Raw genomic sequence first — 21,971 nt, 5'->3', positions numbered from 1 at the left:
AATTAACTGACTTTGTATTCTGCCATAACCTAAACTTGGCTGATGCATGTCTGTTCTGTGATGTGATATAGCTTCCAGAGGAAAATAAAAAATATAAGAGAAAATAATAAACTATTTGAAAATTCATATATCACAGTATTTTGATATTCTGGCATTTTATTACGAAAGGTATGTAAAACTATAGTGAGCTATGGAAATATTTATAAAGTGATCATAAATTCAAAGATAGCAATTCACAAAAATGACAATTTTCAAAGTTAAAAAATATAGCTTATGCACCTATTCAGACTTTTTACATAAAAGCATGACTAAAAATTTTCAAAAATAATACTTTTTATCTTGATTTTTCTCCACTAGTAGGAAATTAAAATGGTGACAGGAAAAATGTATTATATCACAATAGTTTCTTTTTTCCTTTATCTTTTAAATAAAATTAGGAATTTTCAAATCACCTTTTTTGTGTGTATATTCTTATAGAAATAATACTAGAGGAGAAGTTCCTCTAAAATCAGCTATAGTTAAAATGTTATGCCTCTGTGACCAATTTTAATATATAGTTACCATTTCATATTAGCTCTTTATTGGAATTGGCTGACTAAAAGAACATAATTCTAAACTTCCAATTTTAGTTCATGCAAAGTTCAACAAATTTTTGACAATTCTTTTTCCCTAATAATGTTTCAGCTTTGGAAGTTACAATTAATTAAAAATTATACTTTTCTGTTACATATATATGAATATTGGTATATATATATATTCATATATACATACAGTTTCACCCAGTAATTTATTCAATCAAAAAAACCAAAACTCCTATTGGCAACATTTTTGGCTTACATTTTTCAGTATCTTTAATAATTCAAATAACAGGGGAAAAAGCACTTCTACTACTGTACTTACAGAAAAGGGGGAAATGCATAAGAGAAAGTATGCGCCGCAAAAATTTCATAACATTTATTTTCTGATTTAGTTTCAAATTTGCAATTAAATTTAACCAAAAAGAAAAATGTTAGAGAATTAAAGATATCAAAAGGCTTAAATTGAACCAAACAAATTTAAAAGCTCACTAACCCAAAGCATGCACTGCTCCTCTATGCCTGCTTGAGCTCTTGCTTGTTTTAATCACACGGACAGCACTTTCTTGGAACTGCAGCTCACAAAAATTTTCAAGAAATTTTGCCATTTCTTCTGTAACAGTATCCAGGTAAGTTTCTTTAATGAATTTCACTGTTGAGGTTGGAGCTAAAATTTCACGTAGTATGTTAAAATCCTCTTTTATCATTGAGTATAACTTAAGCATTGTACTCTGGTATCCATGAACCATGATATCTAAATTTGATTCTCTGCTGTAAGAAGGAAAATAGTTCTGCAGAAGTTTAGCCAACAGTTTATTCTGTATGCTTTGGTACTTGATTATAACTTCTGATTCTGGATAAAGAAACAAGAGTTGTTGTATGCAATGATTTTTCAACCAAATCTTGTGCTGTGAATTGCTTATTTCATTATGGCTTTGTAATTTGTTCACTAAGAAGCGTCGAAGATGTAGTCTTATATTATCCCACATAGATTTTACATCCATAGAGGAATAATCTTCGACAGAATGAAGTGAAGTCCTAGAGAGGAAATGGAAAGATGCTCCACTTAGCAGTGATGGGAATGAAATGCTGCTCTGGCAGGAGAGGTCCCAAAGTAAATCCAGTATCATTTCTTCTTGATTTAGTTCACTCTTCAACAAATCTTGCTAATAAAAGTAAATTATAACATTAGAAATGGGATTAACTGTTAAGAGTAATAGGAAAAACGATTTCTACTGTCACACAATTTCACAATAATTCAGGTCAATTTAGAATCAATACTCAAATGCTCTTCAAGTTTTGTTATGTTTTGTTTTTGCATTTGGAATGTAATCGATTCAGATATTTTACAAGGTTGGTTTTATGATCTGTTAAATTTTGTAAACCCAGGTGATGATCTATATTTTCAGTTAGCTTTCCAAACATAATCTAGTTTTCAGGCCTCATTGTTATCCATTACCAATAGAACCTGAGCTGCAGCTTAAAAATTCTAAATAAAAATGTGTAGCAAAACATTGATTGAAATGTATTCCTCAGACAAAATAAATTCAAGATCATGCCCCTAAGTAATTCCCGGTAGAAAATTTTCATGCCCGAATGAGTACATCTATTCTTAGAGAACCCCAAATGAACATACAAAACAGAGACCTTTAAATACAGTATGTGCCCGAAGGTTACTAATAGCTGTCATCCTGAGAAATAAAATTTAATACATTTAAAGAGTTTAACTTTCATTTAAATTCCTTTTTGAGAGCCATGTTAAGAAAGATTTTACCTTGGAAACTAATCTGAGAATATTTCAGTTCTCTCCAAAAAGATAATAAGTCAATATGAGAAAAAATACTCTCAGAATCATTCCCCAAAAGGTGATATGAAATTATTCTTTTATTCTTTCCGTGCTGACAGAAAACAATGGTAGGTATAATTATGAATAAAGGGACAAAAAGTTACTTTCTTTTTGGACTTTATTACATGCACACATTCTCCTTACAGGCTGACTTTCCTAATTATGTCTCTTCCAGCTAATACTGAAATTAGTTCATATTCTCTGAGTAGAAACAAGCTGATTGTAAGAAAACTGGAAGCAAAATTCAAGTGGCATAAAATCAGGCTGGCTTTGAAATTTCTTACTGACAGAGATATCAGAGGTATCATCTGTGATTCAGAATTATAAACAACTCGTAGGCAAATTCCAGGAATTTGCTCTCAAGTCATCCTAAGCATTGTCATGTCCAATTTAATGTTCTATCTGTAATAAATAATATCCAATACCTATACAGCATTTTATTTTATAAAAAGCACTTTCCTATCAAGTCTCTGGCTTATTCATAATAAAAACTCTGTGACATAGATATTTAAAAACCCAATTTACAGATAAGGACACTAACGTGCAACACATTTAAGTTACCTTCCAAATGTCACGTACAATAAAGCACAAAACCAAGAATGAATCCCTGGCTTCATTCTTCTCATCCATGTTCTTTCTACTAGACTCCAGAGAGCCACAAAGTGCACTGATCTTTCTGAAAATTCTCTCTTTCTCTCTCTCATCCCCCTCTATTTAGCTCTTTTGATACTTCTAGAAAAGAAATGTCTTTAGATCGAATTCAGAACGCCAGCATTATGGTAATTCGATGAAACAACCAAGTCATATCAGTGTCTCCATCTTGGGTTTCTTTTAATCAGTCTAAATGGTAAATATTTGATCAAGCAACATTTAAAGAATAATAGGTTACAAAAGGTTTAAGAACGTGTTTGGTATGACTACTTAAATTTAAGAATAACATCAGTATAACTGCCATAAGGAGGACCTCTGTTTCTTATTTAAGTACTTAGATAATTAATAAATAAAAATTTTTCTATTTAAAAAAAGAGCTATGAAAAATGGCTGTGAAGATTGACATTTTTAGCATGTAAAAACTTGATAATAAGGTCGTTTTAATCTGAATCTGTTTTAATAGTGTGGTTCTTTCCTCAAAATAACACGATCAATTATGTAAGAAAAGCTAGGTCTGAAACAACCTATCAGTCTAATGAATTTGAGCAAAACTAAAGCGGCCTTTGCCCTGCAGTGAATAGAGAATGACTTATGTGTGACAGATTAAAAGATAATTAAAAGCTTTTGCTTTTAATTAAATGAGAAAGCATTATTACATCAATATTAATGAAATTCAATACACATGGCTCTTAATAGAAATTAAAGGAATAACTATATCCATATTTATTCTTCAGGGCTGCACCTTCAAGAGATAATGGGTGAGAGGATTTTCTTAAAAGAATAAGGCTTCAGGGCGCACAGTCTTCCTTTCTCTTCTTTTTATTACTTTGCAAACATTAAAGAGACATCTGCAATAATAATGATAGCCAAGAACTTTCCATCTGATTCTGTCATCCTCAGCCATCTACAACCTCAAGATATTTTCCACATCTGCCTTAGTCAATGTTTGATGTTTAGACAAAAACAGTGCCTTTTTCCCCCCCAAATTAAATTAAAACCATAGCTAGAGACCTACTGCTTTCTAACAATTGTGCTTTTTCTCTGGGAAACTGTTGTTGCAAGCTAGCTACCCCTTGTAGATGCAGGTGTAATAAAGTAAGCATTCTCACTGAAGGCTACAAACCCATCCTTCACATACAGAGTGGGCAGTATCAAAGAATGACCCATGTAATAATTCTCCATCAATTAATAGTGGTCTTGTAGAAATTACTGCCTTGATTGAAAAAAAAAACTGGGTATGCCTGCAGCTTGGGAAGGCAGGGAATGGTAGACAAGGCTACTTAAAAGATACAATCAATGGCGATCTTTTTATGCTTAATAATAAGCACAGAGAAAGGAGTAGTTGTGAAGGACAGAAGACACAATAAATATGAACTTTTCTGGTAGACAATGTGTGTGGTACATATCAATCAACACATTCTGGAATTATAATATTTAATCTCCTTTTCTATAAAACTACATTTTATTGATAAAACTCATTGTAAAAGGTAAAGACAATAGCTCACTAGATTCCACTGGGGATATATAAGCAAAACAAAAGCCCAACCCCTAGATGTGGCAGGCTAACATAATCACTAAAATAAATATTTACATAGAGAAACTGAATGAATTGTATTCCTGTTCACCCACCCCACTTTGCTAAAAAACAAAGATTATTATTTTTTTTTACCAGTGTTTTGAAGAATTTTATCAAATCTCCATGGGGAATGGACGGTGACTTGGATGGATTATAGCTATAGTTATCTAGCCATTCAAGACAGTCAGTTGTTGTTCGCAGCTGCACATCTGGACACTGTTTGTTAACTTCATACTGTATTTCTTTAATGCAATATTCTATGCTATAAAAAAGAAAAGAAAAAATTATTTTGGTAGGAAATAGATAATGGTTCCGTCTCATAACATTACAGGCCCTGAGATGTTTATATGTGCTACCTGGTTGCATACAATTTACAAAATTATGAAACATTTTTATAATACAAAAACAATAACGAAGAGACTACATATTTTCATTCATAACTGAAAACAGAATGCTCAGATTTCCTGGCAGTTTCCTTTCAAATACAATGAAGGAAATATAAAATATTTAGCTACTCTGAGATGAATTAGAAATCATTCTGTGTTAAAACAAAAATCAAGCATGGATGCAATGAAATAATGGTCCTCTTGACAGGCGGTAGATAGAAGGCAGAGATAAAATACTCTTTAAAAATGCTCTTGATGATTGATGATCATAAACATACATTGTCTACTAATAGGTGAATGACTATATAAATTATGGAAAACTTCAATCAATGGAACATTAAAATGTCACAAAGCAGTTACAAAAACCTTACATTTTCAAAAATTGTAAAAGACAGATACATGCTACATATACACTGCTATGACAGCCAAGTATCTTTTCTTGCTATAGAACTCCACTCCAAAAAGCAAAAACAAAAACATACTAAACATTGCATATTAAAAAAAAAAAAAGACTGGAAGGAAATGAAACAAAAGCTTAATAGCAATTATCTTTGGGTAATGAAATTTGATGTTTTAAATTTCACTCTTCAATAATTTTCCAAATTTTTAGAAGGCATATTATACTCTTACCAAAAAATAAAGTAAATAAATAAGAACAGAAGAAACTTGCCCAATTGAATCTTCCAATATATATCTGTTTTAAAAATTATTTGCAAAGTACCCTTAGTTCTGATACTAAATGGATATATTATGTTATTTTAATTTTCACATAAAAATCTGTGGATTCATGATTATAAATCTGTGTGGGGTAATCTGGTGACTTTAAGCAGCCTGTCATCTGTGGAGCCACATGGAGATGACATATTACTACCACCTGATGGCAGCATATCTAAACTTCAAGAAAGCTTATAAACAGGAAAATTCTTTTGAAGCTGAATGCCCTCATCCAAAATTGACAGCTATGCATTTGCTACTTAATGGTATTAAGAAGTATCTGTTGCTAAAAAGCTTACTACTGTTTTCGAAAATATCATTGCTATTAATTATATATTCCATGTGACAGAATTATTGAAGCTTTGGAAACCAAGTTCTGATTATTAAAACTGATGTCATATGAATGACTCTTCAAAATTCATCAGGTGTGAGTTGCCTATAAAACATAAACTTTAAGGAAGGCTTTTCAAGGAGACTTATGAGCATGAGTGAATTCAAACTGAATTACCTTGAAACAAATACATTCTGAGAATTAAAGAGCCTTTTCATGAAAACAAAGAACTTATAAGAAAAATAATACCTCCTTAGGCCACAGGGCATGCAATTTCCTGATGGGACAGTCTTATTCAGGAATACCAGTTCTAAGTCTGACTTGAGATTGGCCTATATTTTTTTAACTTATGTAAGCACATCTATTGACTGAGAAACATGATACCCGAAGCATACACCTTGACTCTAGGGACCCTTTATCAAAGGTCTTTATTACAGCATCCTCATGTGGCTCATTCAATGAAACCTAATAGATTACAGCAATGTGAACTGGAAAGGCTCAGTGCTGAGTCTACCTAAATCTGTTTCAATCAGGACTCAGCTTTTAGGCTAATCTCTAACATCTGAATCTGGGTAGAGGCCAATAACTACAACTTATAAATAGGGTAAAGCCTTCAGAGGGCCAGATATTTTTAGTAATTTGTCCAAACACTGATAAAGGGACTGAGCAGTTGCATTTCAGACAACCTCCCTCACTGTCACAAACTAAGACTGGTGAGCTGGCTTTTAAAATCACAGATTTTTGTCACAAAATTTTAAATGTCAGAACTCCTGATTTTGTTTTTAGTTGGCTACATATCTTGTCACTCTGACATTCACCACTGTCTATACACCTTGCTCTAAAAGAGCAATAGTTTGAAGTCTAGAGATTTATTGCCCAATTACTATACAAAGCTATTATTTTCAAACTTTAAGATGAGGGGCGCCTAGGTGGCTCGGTCGTTAAGCGTCTGCCTTCGGCTCAAGTCATGATCCCAGGGTCCTGGGATCGAGTCCCACATTGGGATCCCCGCTCAGCGGGGAGCCTGCTTCTCCCTCTCCCACCCCCCCACCCCAGCTTGTGTTCCTGCTCTCGCTATCTGTCAAATAAATAAATAAAATCTTAAAAAAAAAATTTAAGATGAAAATCAGTTTGGTATGTAATCTGACAATTTATCTTTCTTAATTGGGGTCAAAATTAAGTTCAAAATTAATTCAACATCTAAAAGGTAACATTATTTTCATATATGTGTAGTGGCAATATTGCTGATGGGCATGGTAATCTTGGGTGGGAGGGGGTCCATGTAACTTTAGAGGTAGATGATACAAGAACCTAGTCTAGGTTTTCTTTTTTTTTAAAGATTTTATTTATTTATTTGACAGAGAGAGAGACACAGCGAGAGAGGGAACACAAGCAGGGGGAGTGGGAGAGGGAGAAGGAGGCTTCCTGCCGAGCAGGGAGCCCAACACGGGGCTCGATCCCAGGACCCTGGGATCATGACCTGAGCAGAAGGCAGACGCTTAACCGACTGAGCCACCCAGGTGCCCCACCTAGTCTAGGTTTTCTGAAATAACCTAATACTTGTCTTTATTCTGGTTTAAATGTCTTCTGATTAACTGTAAGATGCTTCAAATTTTCCTTAGAAGCAAGGTCATGAAAAAAATAACCAAGATAATTCAACAAATAGAAATCCAAATAGCACATTTATTGTTAGATCCCAAACATTAGGCTAAAAATGTAAACAGCCTAAAAATAGATATAGACTCTCTTCCCTCAATAGTTTGAATTCCCAAATTTACACCATTAGTTAGCTTAGCAAGACGTTTCTAAAGCATCTAGTTAGCTTTATCCACTGAAAACATCTAACATGTCTATCAACAGGAAAATTATTAAATAGTTAATTCATTGAGTGGAATAGAGCCATGAAAATAAAGGAGAAATACAGTTATCAACATGAAAAAAATCTAACAAATATACCTGTTGAGGGGAAAAGGTACAAATGAGTACACACAGTATGATACTATCCCTGTAATAGTTTGAAAATATGCAATACAACAGTACATATTGTTCAGAACTACAAGCATAGGTAGTAAAAGTGTAAGGAAATGTACCAGAATGATATCATGAAATCCAGGGTGGAGATGAAAGTAGGATGAGATTGGGGACAGGTACATAATGAGCCTTAGCAGTACTGGTATTGTTTTATTCCTTAAACTGGATGGTGGGTACATGAATGTTTATCATAACACTCTTTACGCCTTTTCATATGTCTCAACATTTCTTAATAAATTTGAACCCAATGTGCTTAATTATAATGACTCTGAATTATCCAAGCTAACGATGTGTGCAAGTAGATGCACTACTGACAGGCTGTGTGTAAATCAATTAAAATGCAATATGCAGTATGCTTTTTTTAAAGGATATCTGTGATAATTTTCTCATTCAACATTCACTCCTGGGTACCTTGAGTGTAAAAATGACTTATTGAATGAAGGCATGTTCGATAAACATTAACTGAATGCTGAATATGTGGCACGTACTGTGATATATACTCGGGAACTAAATGAGAACACAGAGTCCCATCCCTAAAGGAATTCTGTCTAATGAGAGACAGACCTGTAAATAAAAAACTACATTACATTAAGACTTGGTAAGAGGTGTGTACTGTGCTAAGGGAGTACATAGGAGGGATCTGCTAAGGGATCTGCTAAATGTGCCTGTGGGACATATAGAAAACTTGTAGAAAAGGAGATTATATGCAAGGATATTGATGCTTTAAGAAAATTAATGGAATCACTGTACTTAGAATTCCCTGACACCTGACTTGTGAGAATTTAGTGCTGATCATCTAATCTTACTGCCATGTACTTTAAAACTGTATTTATTTGGATAATAAAGAGTAGGAGTTTGGGCGCCTGGGTGGCTCAGTTGGTTAAGCGACTGCCTTCGGCTCAGGTCATGATCCTGGAGTCCCTGGATTGAGTCCCACATCGGGCTCCCTGCTCGGCAGGGAGTCTACTTCGTCCTCTGACCCTATCCCTTCTCATGTGTTCTCTCTCTCTCATTCTTTCTCTCTCAAATAAATAAATAAAATCTTTTAAAAAAAAGTAGTTTATTTTTATGGTCACAAGTATATTGATGCATGTATGTAGATGTGTATGTATATATATTAGATATGTATATGTGTATATATATCTCATATATATATATACACACACATATATATGTATATCTATATATGTATATCTATATATCTTACTTTCTAAAGGACTGAGATGTCCTATAGTTAAACAGACAGCATTAAATACCAACAGCACAAGAGTCTATTGTTATCAGGCTGGTGTAGCTGAGGATAGGGAGGGAACTGAGAAAAAGAGAATATTTATGACATAAAATCTAGAAACTTCATTGTAAAAGTTCTTTCAAGATTTAAAACACACAGTCTTTATTATTCCACCACAAAATAGTTCAAAGGGAAAAAAAAGTATGTTCCACTGGGAAAAATTATGAGAACCGTTTGATGTGAAGGTTGTAGAAAACATTTATACATGCTCTCATGGAAAGTTAGAATTTCTATTATTATTTTTAAAATCAGAGGTGTCACGGTAGAGATTAAGAACTATTTTTACAGTATGGGAAATCTAAACATTAAGAAAAAATTTAATTTTCTATTTTTGATGCTCTTGTTTATACCGTTTTACCCACAACATAAATTCAGTATAAGGAAAGGCTTTTGCAATCAACTATCACATGTTTAAAAGCACAAAGAAATAGTTGTGAGATAAATAGTTTTCCAGTTTCTAGGTAAGTCCAGCTTATCTAACTAGATTACTAAAGTTCCTTGGAATTAACAGATAATAGGGAAGAGGGCTGATGTATAAAAATTAGTTGTGTAATTAAAGTATAAGTCAGCCATGAAGTACACTTATTTTCCTGAGACAAACATATTTTTGGATAGTCTTTTTTAAAAGATTGAGAAAAGGATTCATAAAACTATTTTTTTTAAGATTTTATTTATTTATTCATAAGAGACAGAGAGAGAAAGAGAGAGAAGAGAGAGAGGCAGAGGGAGAAGCAGGCTCCCCGCTGAGCAGGGAGCCCGATGCAGGACTCGATCCTAGGACCCTGGGATCATGACCTGAGCCGAAGGCAGACGCTTAACCATCTGAGCCACCTAGGTGCCCTTATAAAACAACTACTTTAATGGCTAAAAAGCACAGTATATCTATATATCTAGCATTCAACATTTATGCTGAACTTTTATTTCAAAGAGGTTTTGGTCTTTAAGTATACTTTCAAGGAAAAAAAATCCTCAACACCAAATCCTGTTGACACTATCTCTTTAAATCTTTCTTAAATAGATCCTCCCCTTTCCATTCCTATTGTGAAAGATTGGGTTCAGGTTCTTATCTCTTATATGAAATATATTAATAGCCTCCCAAGATGCCTGTCTTGTTCAGTTATTCTATGAGGAAGACAGTAAGAAAGAAACTTTTGAGTTAGGACCCTCTGTTATTTGTTGCTTTATACCACCAAACCTCACAACAGCAGTTTAGAGAGGCTCTTGAACGGTCCAGACTGCTTCAAGAAAGTTCAGACCCAGGGTAGGGGGTATGCCAACCTAAAAGTCTACAGTGTTTTCGAAAAATTTCAGTTGTGAAGTACTCCCCCAACTTCCAAGCCAGACAATAGGTTTGACTAGACCTTACAAACTGAGGGTTTTAATAACACCGATGGTCATATTGTGAGGAGGCAGGACATACAGCATGCCTTCTCATACACTGCCTATGGGAGAAAACACAGTTTTAGCATTGCAGAAGAACAATTTTGCAACAGCTAAGTATATAAATTCTAAGAAATCATCTCATAGATAAACTCTCATAAGGAAGGAAGAATATACACATGCATGCATGTGTGAAGTAATGGCAGAAAGACTGCAAAAATGTAATGTTCATCAAGAGGGAATTGGCTTAATAAATTGTTGTACACCCATACAAGTGAAATCTAAAAAATGAGGTATAATCACATGGAGCGATTTAAAAAATAAATATTAAGTAAAAAAATCTAATTGCAGTACATCACTTAATTCCCATTTGTATAAAAAAAGTAGTATATTTTTGGGTGCATGTATATATATGCAGAGACTATTTCTGGATAGTTATGCAATAATTTATGAACAAAGGTTACCTCTGAAGAATAAAAGTAGGAGGGTCAGAGGAGTACTGTTCCTCATCTCTGCCCTGCTGTACTGAACTTTTCCTCATATATGCCTTTCTCTACTGTCAGAAATTTTCTATTAGTATGTATTACTCTTATAATGTAAAAATACTCAACGGAAAAGAAAACTAGCATTTGATGACAACTTCTTCTAACACATTCTACTCATCTAACTTCACACTAGCTAAAGATACAGCAAACACAATAGATGCCTAACAAACATGCCTAACACACATTTATTGACTATCTTCTAACCTACTCTGTGCCAGGACTGTTTAAGCAGTGTTGAACAGCTGAAGTCTTTAAAGCCGAAATGAAGGAAGTAATAGTCCCAGCTTTCACATTCCCTCCACCCACCCCTCAGCTCCCATACCATCCCAAAGAAGGATATTCTTAGTCGTGGCATTCTGGAATTAGGACTGTAATTAGAAAAGGCTATGGTGTTAGTGAATCTTTTTTTGTTGTTGTTGTTTATTTAAGTCATCTCTACACCCAGCGTGGGGCCCAAACTCATGACCCTGAGATCAAGAGTCGCATGCTCCTCTGCCTGAGCCAGCCAGTTGTTCCTGCTGGTGACTCTCTTTAGACAAAGTGTTGCCTCTGCTAAATCCCCGAGGAGGCTCTTTTCCAGGGAAAACTGGCAGGGTTGGGTTAGATCTCAAGGTATCAACTATCTAACAGGAAAGATGAGTCAGCCACAGCACGCACACCTCATTACTACCACTCAGTTCTCTTTTAGTATCTCCTTCCTTCCTAGTATCTCCTTCTTCCTCTCAGAGCTGGGCCAGGGCTTCACCAGGCACCCCTGGTTTTTACCTCAGGGGTGAATCCTTCCCAGGGGCCAATTAACGACCATCCTCCCTGGGAAATAGTGGCCTAACTATCATTGGCTCAATCTTATCAGGTGTGGATTTTTAGTATACTATTATTCACATTTTTATTATCATAACAACTTATAAACAGGCAGACACTTGCTTCCCTTTATTTCCCATGGAAAGAAAATCATAATAATATTCTTTAAAAATATCCTCAAATAAAAATTTGTTATTGCCTTACATATATTTGAACAAGAACGGGTGAAGCTAACACATACAAAAACAAAAATTACACTTTTAAAAAATGTCAAACACAATGCAAGTATTGCTTGAAACAATCATTTAAAAATCATCTAATGGGGCTACTGGTCCCACAATTTACCCTACTACTTAGCCTCCTAAAGCAGACATTGAAGGCACACAACACAGGACTATGGAGAAAAGAGTTAGGAACACCACAGACATTCAAATAGTGGAGCTAATAGTGACAGAAAATGATAAGAAAGTGGCTCCAGAGGCCACTGTGAAACACAGGGTGGCCTGTCACCTTCTCCCTTACCTCCACTTCTACCTGCATGCATCACGGGGCTGCAGGTGGAAAGGTCCAGTGGGAGGACTGCATACGTTTAAAAAGTAGAAAATGTAAATGGGGTCAGGCAAAGTTTACGGCTGCTGAGCTGCTGAGGCCCAGGATGCTGTCTGTCTGCCTCGAAGTGTTATCAATTCTGAGGAGGACAACAGTACTGAGGAGCGCCCAGGTGGGGGAAACTGGAAAGTGCCTATTTAAGTCTTACTCTGGGTTCAAGGATAGATGGGGAAAGCTTTCAGGTTTCTTACCATGTAGCCTAGTCTTGTTCAGTAATTTAGGAGAAGAGGTAGGGATTCTGTCAAATGAAATATACATGAATAGAGAACACGAAAGAGAAATACATACACTGAAGTTAAAAAAGTATTAATTTGCATCCTCTTGTTATTACTAAATAAGTGCCAAAATGCTGCCAGAAGTAATCATACCTCAGTACAGTCTGAAATGACAAATTTTCATCTTATATAATTTGCTATGGCCATAAAATATATTAATGCGAATGTGTATGTCCACTGGCAGATTTGTGGTTCTACCATGAGAAGCCCTAAGTTAATAGCCTACTTGAAGATTTCTTTTGGCAACTTTAGGCCATCCTGTAGAAAACTCCCCTCCCAAATTTTATATATAAACACACACAAAAATAAGCATTATGTGAAAAGTAAATGTAATCTATGGAATATGTATCTTCTGTAAATAAGCACAATTAAATTTATAGATACCACATATCCAATGTTCTGTGACAATTTAAAGTTAATGCCTCCCACCCTTGCCCCCATCTCCTGGATTAAGAAAAATATTATCCATGATAACACTTCTTGTTCTTCCTTTAGTTTACAAAAAAAAAAAAGTAGTAATCCTGTACCAGTACCAGCAAAACTTAGGTCTTGAGGGACACCCAAAGACTGTCTATATTTAGAAACCAGAGGGGCGCCTGGGTGGCTCGGTTGGTTAAGGGTCTGCCTTCAGCTCAGGTCATGGTCCCGGGCTCCCTGCTCAGAGCGGAGGCTGCTTCTCCCTCTGCCTCTGTCCCTGCTCCTCCCCTGGCTTGTGCTCCTTCTATTTTTCAAATAAAGAAATAAAATCTTAAAAAAAAAATAAACTTTAGAAAACAGAAAGGTAAAATAAACTTAATGATACAATTTTATCTAACTGAACATTAAGAGAAAATCATCCTATGTCATATAGTGATCCCCATAAAACTTAGACACCTCAGTATCTTGTTCAACAATTAAGTTCCATTTAGCTCAAAATAGATTTCAATGCCATGTGCAGTTTTCAGTTACTGAACTAAGCTGAGTCTGTGGCTACAACATACACAGTATTCCTCTTTGACAGGTTATTTACCTTCCTGTTACCAATTCTTGTAAGTTTTAAAAGTAAATGATTCGCCATCACTGAGTTCCATGGTCAGACCTAAGAGTCACCTGGCTCTGACTTGAATGGAAATGATGATGTTAAAGGGAAAATGGTCTGAGAGAAGGACAGCCTCTGTTGAAGGGCAGGGGAAGGTTCACTGACCTCTGGGCACTCTACTCCATTGTGGTGAATCACTGCTTTGGGGAAGCAAAAGACCCTGTGGCCCATAAAACCTGATGATATTAAGAAGAGGGAAGGAATTTACACTTAGAATCCAGGGTCACTACTAGAAATACAACTTTAAAAATTCAAGGGTAAGGAAAAACACTCTATTTAAAAATGAATTACTAATGTTCTTTCCTTTAAAAAGTATCTGGTAAACCCATATCATACAGATGTTCATTACTTATTCAATGTACAGCATTGAGAGATAAATAGAACTGTTAGAATACAAAAATGCCAAGGGTAATTCAACTACTGCAGTGTAAGTGTGGCATAACTGATTCGTCATGACATACAATTTTCTAAAAGCTATTCTGTTAGAAGGCAATAAATGAGTGCATAAATGATTTACATTCTTCTGAACCATGGTTATTATTCAGTATTTTATTCTTAAAAATATATATACCCTCTACTATTATGTTTATTCTCTAGGGTATAATAAAAACATAATTGAATTTGATGAAAAATAGACTTTATTCTAAATGTAGCATACAGCACATATAGCTACTCCCTTATTTTATCCCTTGTGAAGATCAATGGTCACTTGAGGTGGTTCTGTTCTAGGTTTGTTTTAATATATGGGCAATAAAATATTTTTAATTTAAAAATTATATCCTTATATTCCATGTCATATTTTCTTTTTAATAACATCTGAGTTTTGACCTAAATAACAACTTATGAATGCAAAATACAATATTTTAATCACTGTTTTATTTCTAAGCATGATTTCTTACTGATCAGGTAGGGCAGGAAATTAACTACAGATGGTTTAGCAAATAAAAATGAAGCAGTCTATAACAAAAGCATCAGAGTTCAGTGATTTGTTTTGTTTTGAAAAAACCTAAATGCTATTATGAAGACAGGTTACCTCTTAAAAAATATTTAAAATTTGTTCTAATATAATCATCTCTGGAATTTAGATAAATGACTTATAAATATATTTAAGCTAGTATTATTTTCATTTATAAGTTTCTTTGGGTTTGGGGCGCCTGGGTGGCTCAGTCGGTTAAGCGGCTGCCTTCAGCTCAGGTCATGATCCCAGGGTCCTGGGATCGAGCCCCACGTCGGGCTCCCTGCTCAGTGGAGAGTCTGCTTCTCCCTCTCCGTCTGCCTGCCTCTCTGCCTACTTGTGCTCTCTATCTCCCTGTCAAATAAATAAATAAAATCTTAAAAAAAAAAAAAAAGTTTCTTTGGGTTAAAAATTGTGCCATAAAATATATTAATATATAAATTATATAAATATGCAATTACACTAAAGTTTAATACGGTTATTTTATATTTATACATAAATTATAATACATAGGCTATAGTATGGTTAAATTACATTATATATGCTATCTTTAAAAAAACATATAAACACATATACATATGTATATGTATATGCATGTGTGTATGCGCGTGCATACATATATATGTGTGTGCGTGCGCATGCATACATACATGGGCAATGCAAATGCAAATTCAAAATAAGAGGCTTAATTCTCCCTGCTGAAAATAAGGGAACAGATTTCCCTCTCTTCCTTTTTCTTAAAGTATCTTAGAAATTTGTAATTTTAAGAATTTTTTCAACTCCATGAAATGTGTCCCTTAAAAGACTAGATAGACCTTTTGTCAGCTTTCTCAGCCAGGACTATCTTTCTCAAGAACCTGAAAGCCATCTTTTCAAAATGCAAACAAGCAAGGGAGATGGCTCCTTGGCTCTGAATTCCTGCCCAAGATTAGGAGCCTAACTTCAGTATATGCACTTTGTTCCAATCTGCAAAATCACATCTTGTCACAAAGATAGGAGAAGTGTGTTTCTCCTCAGGATAAAACCAATTAGCTAACACAGGTATCCTTTAACACAGGTGAAGTTATGATGAACTATGCATGGAAATGTGCTGCCAAATCCTCCACGTGAAGACGAGCTATCACTTATCTTGAAAACATGTTTGTAATGAGTCGTATCTACTAGGTTACATAAAGGGGTGAGATTCCTAGCTCTGTCTTTGCATTCTCTTAGCAGAATGCCTGTGATATGCATTGCACTCTAGTTTAATGCCTGTTGAATAGTAGAAGTGTTTTTGTTCTCTTCTGCCTTTGTGGAGAGAATGTCGGGATGGGAGATTTTGTTTTTAATTATAATTCCCCAACATTATGCTTTCTTTTGAATTTAAGTTATTTATGCCCTTTGTTATGACAAAAAATTGACTGCATTCTTATATAAAACATGAGGGAAAAAAAGTCACAGGAACATTTCACTTGCTTGGTTTGGTTTCTTTGACAATTCAGTATAACTATACCTTAAAATTTAAAAAAGGAAATACTATGTATCATTCTACATTAGAAATTTTTACTGTAGTCTGCATATTTATAACCTACATGAGGTGAATTATTAGAACCCTCAACTAAAAGGATTCAAATATGTGAACTGATTGACTCTAAGATCCACAAACATATAAAGACAAAGGCCTTTCTGTCAAAAAACATATTAATGGCAAACTCCTTAGCTGTCCTTGCCACCCTTAGGGTTTGGTAGCACTAATTTTGGAGTAGGTGATGAAGACTAACCTTGCATAGCAACTCTCTATGGAGTCTCCAGCCTTCCAAGTGTAAAGGAGACTTACAATGACAAACATTACATAAAAATAATATATTTTTCATGTTCTGTTTTCAACAACTCAAGCAATCCATGGCCTTATGCTTATACCATTTTATTACCTTAATTTCAAATTTTTAATTTCTATGCTTATCTATCAAGTGAGGATGCGTAATGCTAAGCATATTAATGAAAATTCAGGCCATCAATATTGGCAAACTAAGAAATTAATAGAAATTCAATAAACTTTTTTACCTATTTGAAAGCAGTGCCTAAATTTTCGAGTCTTATTTAAAGTACTAATCGGGGCACCTGGGTGGTTCAGTTGGTTAAGCATAGTCTGCCTTTGGCTCAGGTTGTGATCCCAGGGTCCTGGATCATCAAGCTGGGCTCCCTGCTCAGCAGGGAGTCTGCTTCTCTCTCTGCCCCTCCCCCTCATGTGTGTGTGCACTCTCTCTCTCTCAAATAAATAAAATCTTTAAAAAAAAATAAAGTACTAATCAGATAAAGAAAATCATGTTAAATTCAACAGGGGAGGGTCTCATCAATTTTTTTCAGGCGTTAACACTAAAACTAGACCAGGTAAAGTATGTGTGAATGAAACATGAAACCAACTTATTTTAAGTAATTAGCAATATTTACCTTGCAGCATTTTGTTCTAACTTTTCATCAATGTCACTGAAGATCTGCTTAAATTCCAAGTCTCCAGGAAAAGAATTTAACAGACAATGTAGGTCAAAAGAATTATGGGAATATTCATCTCCACAATCCATTCTGAGGAATAAGAATAAAAAACATGTCAGTTTCTCCAAAATAAAGGAAAAAAACCCTCCAGTTGTGATACTAAACCAAAAATAGAAATTTCCACTTATAGGTAAAAAGAAATATAGCAGTAGGAAAACTAGGGTACTATTAAACTAGATAGAATGTTTTGTTATTTAATTTTCATGAGGTGTGACCTAATTTTCACACCTCTCTATGGTTTGAAAGCTCAACAAAACAGCACCCCTCAGAGTACTTAAGCATCCTGCTGCTTCTCCCTGTAACCAAGAGCTCCAAAGGAAATCACAAAGTCTCCTAGACCACTGTGAACAAGGGTGGTGGCAGCAAGAATTAAACTCCTTCCCTCCACTCTTGTCAAATACTGACTGATCTGGAAATCCTAACCTCTGAATTTTAAGTGTCATCTGCTAGCCCTATTTATATGTGAAGAAGGCAAAATTTTCCTTGAGTTCCTCTATCACCCCTGTAAACCTACATACCTATAAATGACTAAAACTTACATATGCTACTCTTCATAGAGAGATACGCATTTTCCCACTATCAGATCATTCATTCAGTCAGTCTATATATACTCTTGAATGTTTGATATCTAAAAGGCACTGCTGTTGAAGCCGGGGATATAGCTGCAACAAGTCAAAGTCCCTGCCTTCATGGAGTTTTTATCTGTTTTAAGAACACATAAGCAGGTATACTTTATAAAAGATCACATGGTAAGAAGTGCTATGAGCACAAGTAAAGCAGGGCAACGGGACAGACTGAAAATGATGGAGATGGGGCAGAATGTGAACCATTTTATTTAGGGGTATGTTATTTTTGGACATAAAATAGTGCTTATAAAGTATGTAATGACTGATGGCATAAATGAATTAGAAATTTAAACATTACATTATAAAAAATATACATGAAATAAATATTAACAAGAAAAAGGCTTGGGGAATGTGCTTTTAGTTTGGATAAATACAAAATACATGAAAAATTGTCTAAAAAGTTTTGCAGACGCTTCTATAACGAAATAGCTGAAGACAACTAAAACATTTTAATATAAAAGTCTATGGCATCACAAGGTATGTCATTTATAAACTCAATTTCAAATACAGAATAATCAGATATGTCATTTTAAAATACCCAAATTTTCATACACTTACATCCTTTCAAAATATTTTGCAGCAAAAGGTGTAATTTCTCGTTTGTGAACAAATATTCACTTATAATGTGTCATAATAAATACTAGTTTGAAATCAGGCTAAAAAATAGCCAAAAACTTATAAGCTAAATGGTAGAACACTGTATAGCCATCAGAAGTTATACATCTTTAGGGCACCAAAATACTTCAATACTTCCATACAACCAACGAGTCTGAGATCCTCTTGTCTCCCTAGCAGCTCAACTGGTTGCAGCTATTATCAGTATATTTCCTTTATACTAAATCCAATGGTCAATATTACTAATAATGAATTCAGCTTCTGTATTTGCATGTTTTTGAATCATTTGGGGTAGTTCAGATGATGAGCCATTCAACAATTGTTGCAAGAAAATAAAATGTCACTTTCGTAATGAAAAAATTTGATTGGCTAAGGGTTTTGTAGAAAGCTCAAACTTAACATAATAATAATAATAAAAAAAGAAAGCTCAAACTTAGTAAATACTTTGTAGCTTGCCTCTCTAATAAAACCAGTTTTATATCAATACTCTGTTCAGACTTGTCTTAATTTGTCAATACTATAAAGCCTCATTAGTTCAGATTCTATATATTCAAAACATAAGAAAATAGGTATAGAAGTCAGCTTAAATATACAGCAAAATAGCAATATGACTTGTTATGTATCTACTATGTACAAACCAATATACATCATCTTCCGTAATCCTAATAACTCTATAAAATAGTTATTATCCTCATTTATAGTGGAAGTAAGGTGGGCCCAGAGATTAACTAACATGCACATGTTCCATAGCTGCTACCTGGTGTTAAGAGTAGAATTTGAACTGGATTTATTTGGTTCTAAAATTTAAGGGTGTCTGGTCTCCTGAGAAATGAATCACTTACTGCATACAAAATACAGTTTTGTAGAAATATTAACCAAAATGTTAAAATGGTTATCCCTGGATATTTAGACTACAGTTGATATTTATTTTCTTCTTTATACTTAGTGCTTTCCTATATTTTGCCAGTAAGTATTAATTTTTACCCGTTAAAAAGCAAAATTCAACCAAGTAAATTTGAAGACCTAATTGGCTTTGCTAAACTATGAATCGGCAGCACCTCCTCTAGCAAAGAGAGAAGCACTCCAGGAGTTGTACAAAATGGAAGGATTTTATTGAACACGGTAGGGGCATAAGAGTAATTAGTAAAAGAAAAGGATTGTTCCAGACAAGGCTGTTTTCTAGAGGAAATATAAGGGGTCTTATTATGCAGATTACCTCATCTTTCTTTAGGGGATGGAGAGGACACAGGTGACGGGACTTACTGGCACTGATGGAAAGAAAAATTTCCTGATTGACCAGTTAAGGCCACATTTCTGGTGGAAGCTGAAATTGCAATTAGATTGGGTATTAAACTTCAGTTTGGGAATTTGGTCTGAGTGACACCTTTTTGGGCCTGTGGTTTTCTTTTTTAAACATACGTAATTAGGAAAAATACTTAAAAAAGAAATTATGCCTGCTCTCAAGGAGCTTTTGATCTTTTATTTTACATTTTCTATCTGTCTTCATTTGAAACATCTTCCAATCTTAACACTCTCTTGCCAATTCGTGTTTATCATTCCTCTCAAAATCTAACTCAAAACTGATATAATTCCTAAATATCTCCTGACTAACTGAACATTTCACCAAACTTTTTGTATTATTTTGTGGTTTTTGTGCTTGCAAGTGCTGTTAAAAGAAATCTGTGGTTCTGTGTTATTGTGGTATTAAATATGTGTTATATCTTTCATTGAAATGAGTGGAGTAAAACAATAATGGACTGAAACATGTTAAGCATTCAGATGGGGTTCGGGACATGATTTTGAAGGATATCCAATATATATAGTTGTGAGATTTTTCTGTATCTAACCCCAGTAGAGAAGTTAATCAGTAAGTACAAAAAATACATTAAGGGAATGCCATTTGATAACAACAGGGTACCAGAATGATGATGGTTCAGAGCTTTCACATGATTAGCATCCATCTGTGATGCTTCTGTATTTAAGATACCGTTCCAAGGTGATGAAGGACAATAGAAAAGTAAAGAGGTAAAGAGGCAGCAAGTTTAAGATGCTGTGTGATAGGATAAGAGAAAACTTCATGGGCAAAATAGAATAGGATGAGGAAATTAACCAGAATGAAGAGAGATTCACAGGACCAACATGAGAAATAAATTAAAAGGACAGAGTAGACTGTGGTAAGTGATGCTCAAGTTTGAATGTAAAAGTTTAAACTTGAATAACAGAAGAGAATGGCAGTGATCCCTGTAGGGCTGTGGTGACAAAGAAGCACACACTGAATGGGCATGAGGATAGGCACTAGTCCTCTCACTTCCTTCCATGCACTCCATGGGCCCACAGTGTGACACTGTGCCTGGGCATCATGAGGAGGACAGGGAGGGAGAAGGAGAAGGAGAAGAAGAGGGAGATTGGATAGTCTTTCCTCTAAAGGAGTAGAGACAGTAAAAAAAATTAGACAGTAAGAAAAGGAGCCAATAGAAAGAGCACTGTTATTCTCTAAGTAAAAATAACTATGACCTTAACAACAAAACAGTGAATTACTAAGGGACTAACATAACTTGACAAATACCTCAGTGGTATTTCAGAAACACAGAAAAACCTTTAAAAAATTTAGGGGGAAAAGGAGGTGGCTGTGAAGTTGTGTCAAGATAGAGCTTCACATTCTGCTTATGTTTCTGTACTACTAACTATTAAACTGTTGTCACCAGGGAGGTAATCATCATTTGACATAATGAAGTCTCTTATCCTAATCCATGATCAACCAAAAATGGGAGTTGAAACTTTTTAAAGTAGAGTAACTTTGTTTTTGAAACTGTCATTCCATAGTACTATTTTTAAATATTCATTCTTCTGTAATGTTTCTGAGCATTTTTGGTATAAGATTAAAAAAACAGTGCTTAATATTTCAAACAAGTATTAACAGCCAATCTAATATTAATTATTGCCTTTTAAAAATGAGTAATGTTTGAAGAATTGTATCTAAGCCAAATATTTATAGATCAAATTTCAGCCACAGGCAAATTATAAGAGTTGAGTTATAAATTCTTAAGAACAGTGACTATAATAAAATATGTACATATTATAAGCACGGCCAGAAACACTAAAATAAAGCAGTAAAAAAAAGTCAAACCTCATGTGATCAAAAGAAAGCCCACAA

At 34.5% G+C, this 21,971-nt stretch overlaps 1 protein-coding gene across 7 annotated transcripts in view; it reads right to left on the bottom strand.

Annotated features, from left to right (window-relative positions):
* Positions 1 to 21,971, bottom strand: part of KIAA0825 (KIAA0825 ortholog) — a 396,162-nt gene that overhangs the window by 330,014 nt on the left and 44,177 nt on the right. For 6 of the 7 annotated variants that reach the window (XM_032403994.1, XM_032403995.1, XM_032403993.1 and 3 more), the window contains 3 exons: positions 17,475 to 17,606; positions 4,742 to 4,910; positions 1,072 to 1,741 (listed from right to left, as the gene is read on the bottom strand). In XM_032403994.1, the coding sequence (XP_032259885.1) occupies positions 1,072 to 1,741; positions 4,742 to 4,910; positions 17,475 to 17,605 (970 nt within the window). In that variant the 5' untranslated portion in view covers position 17,606. Of the gene's footprint in view, positions 1 to 1,071; positions 1,742 to 4,741; positions 4,911 to 17,474; positions 17,607 to 21,971 lie in introns of those variants that run through there. The other variant, XM_032404000.1, reaches the window with a different exon arrangement.

The sequence above is a fragment of the Phoca vitulina genome, unplaced genomic scaffold (genome assembly GCF_004348235.1).
Source record: "Phoca vitulina isolate PV1807 unplaced genomic scaffold, GSC_HSeal_1.0 scaffold6, whole genome shotgun sequence".
In the NCBI taxonomy this organism is placed as follows: Eukaryota; Metazoa; Chordata; class Mammalia; order Carnivora; family Phocidae; genus Phoca; species Phoca vitulina.
Note: the sequence above shows the minus strand (reverse complement) of the source record. Positions and strands in the feature narration are given on the sequence as shown.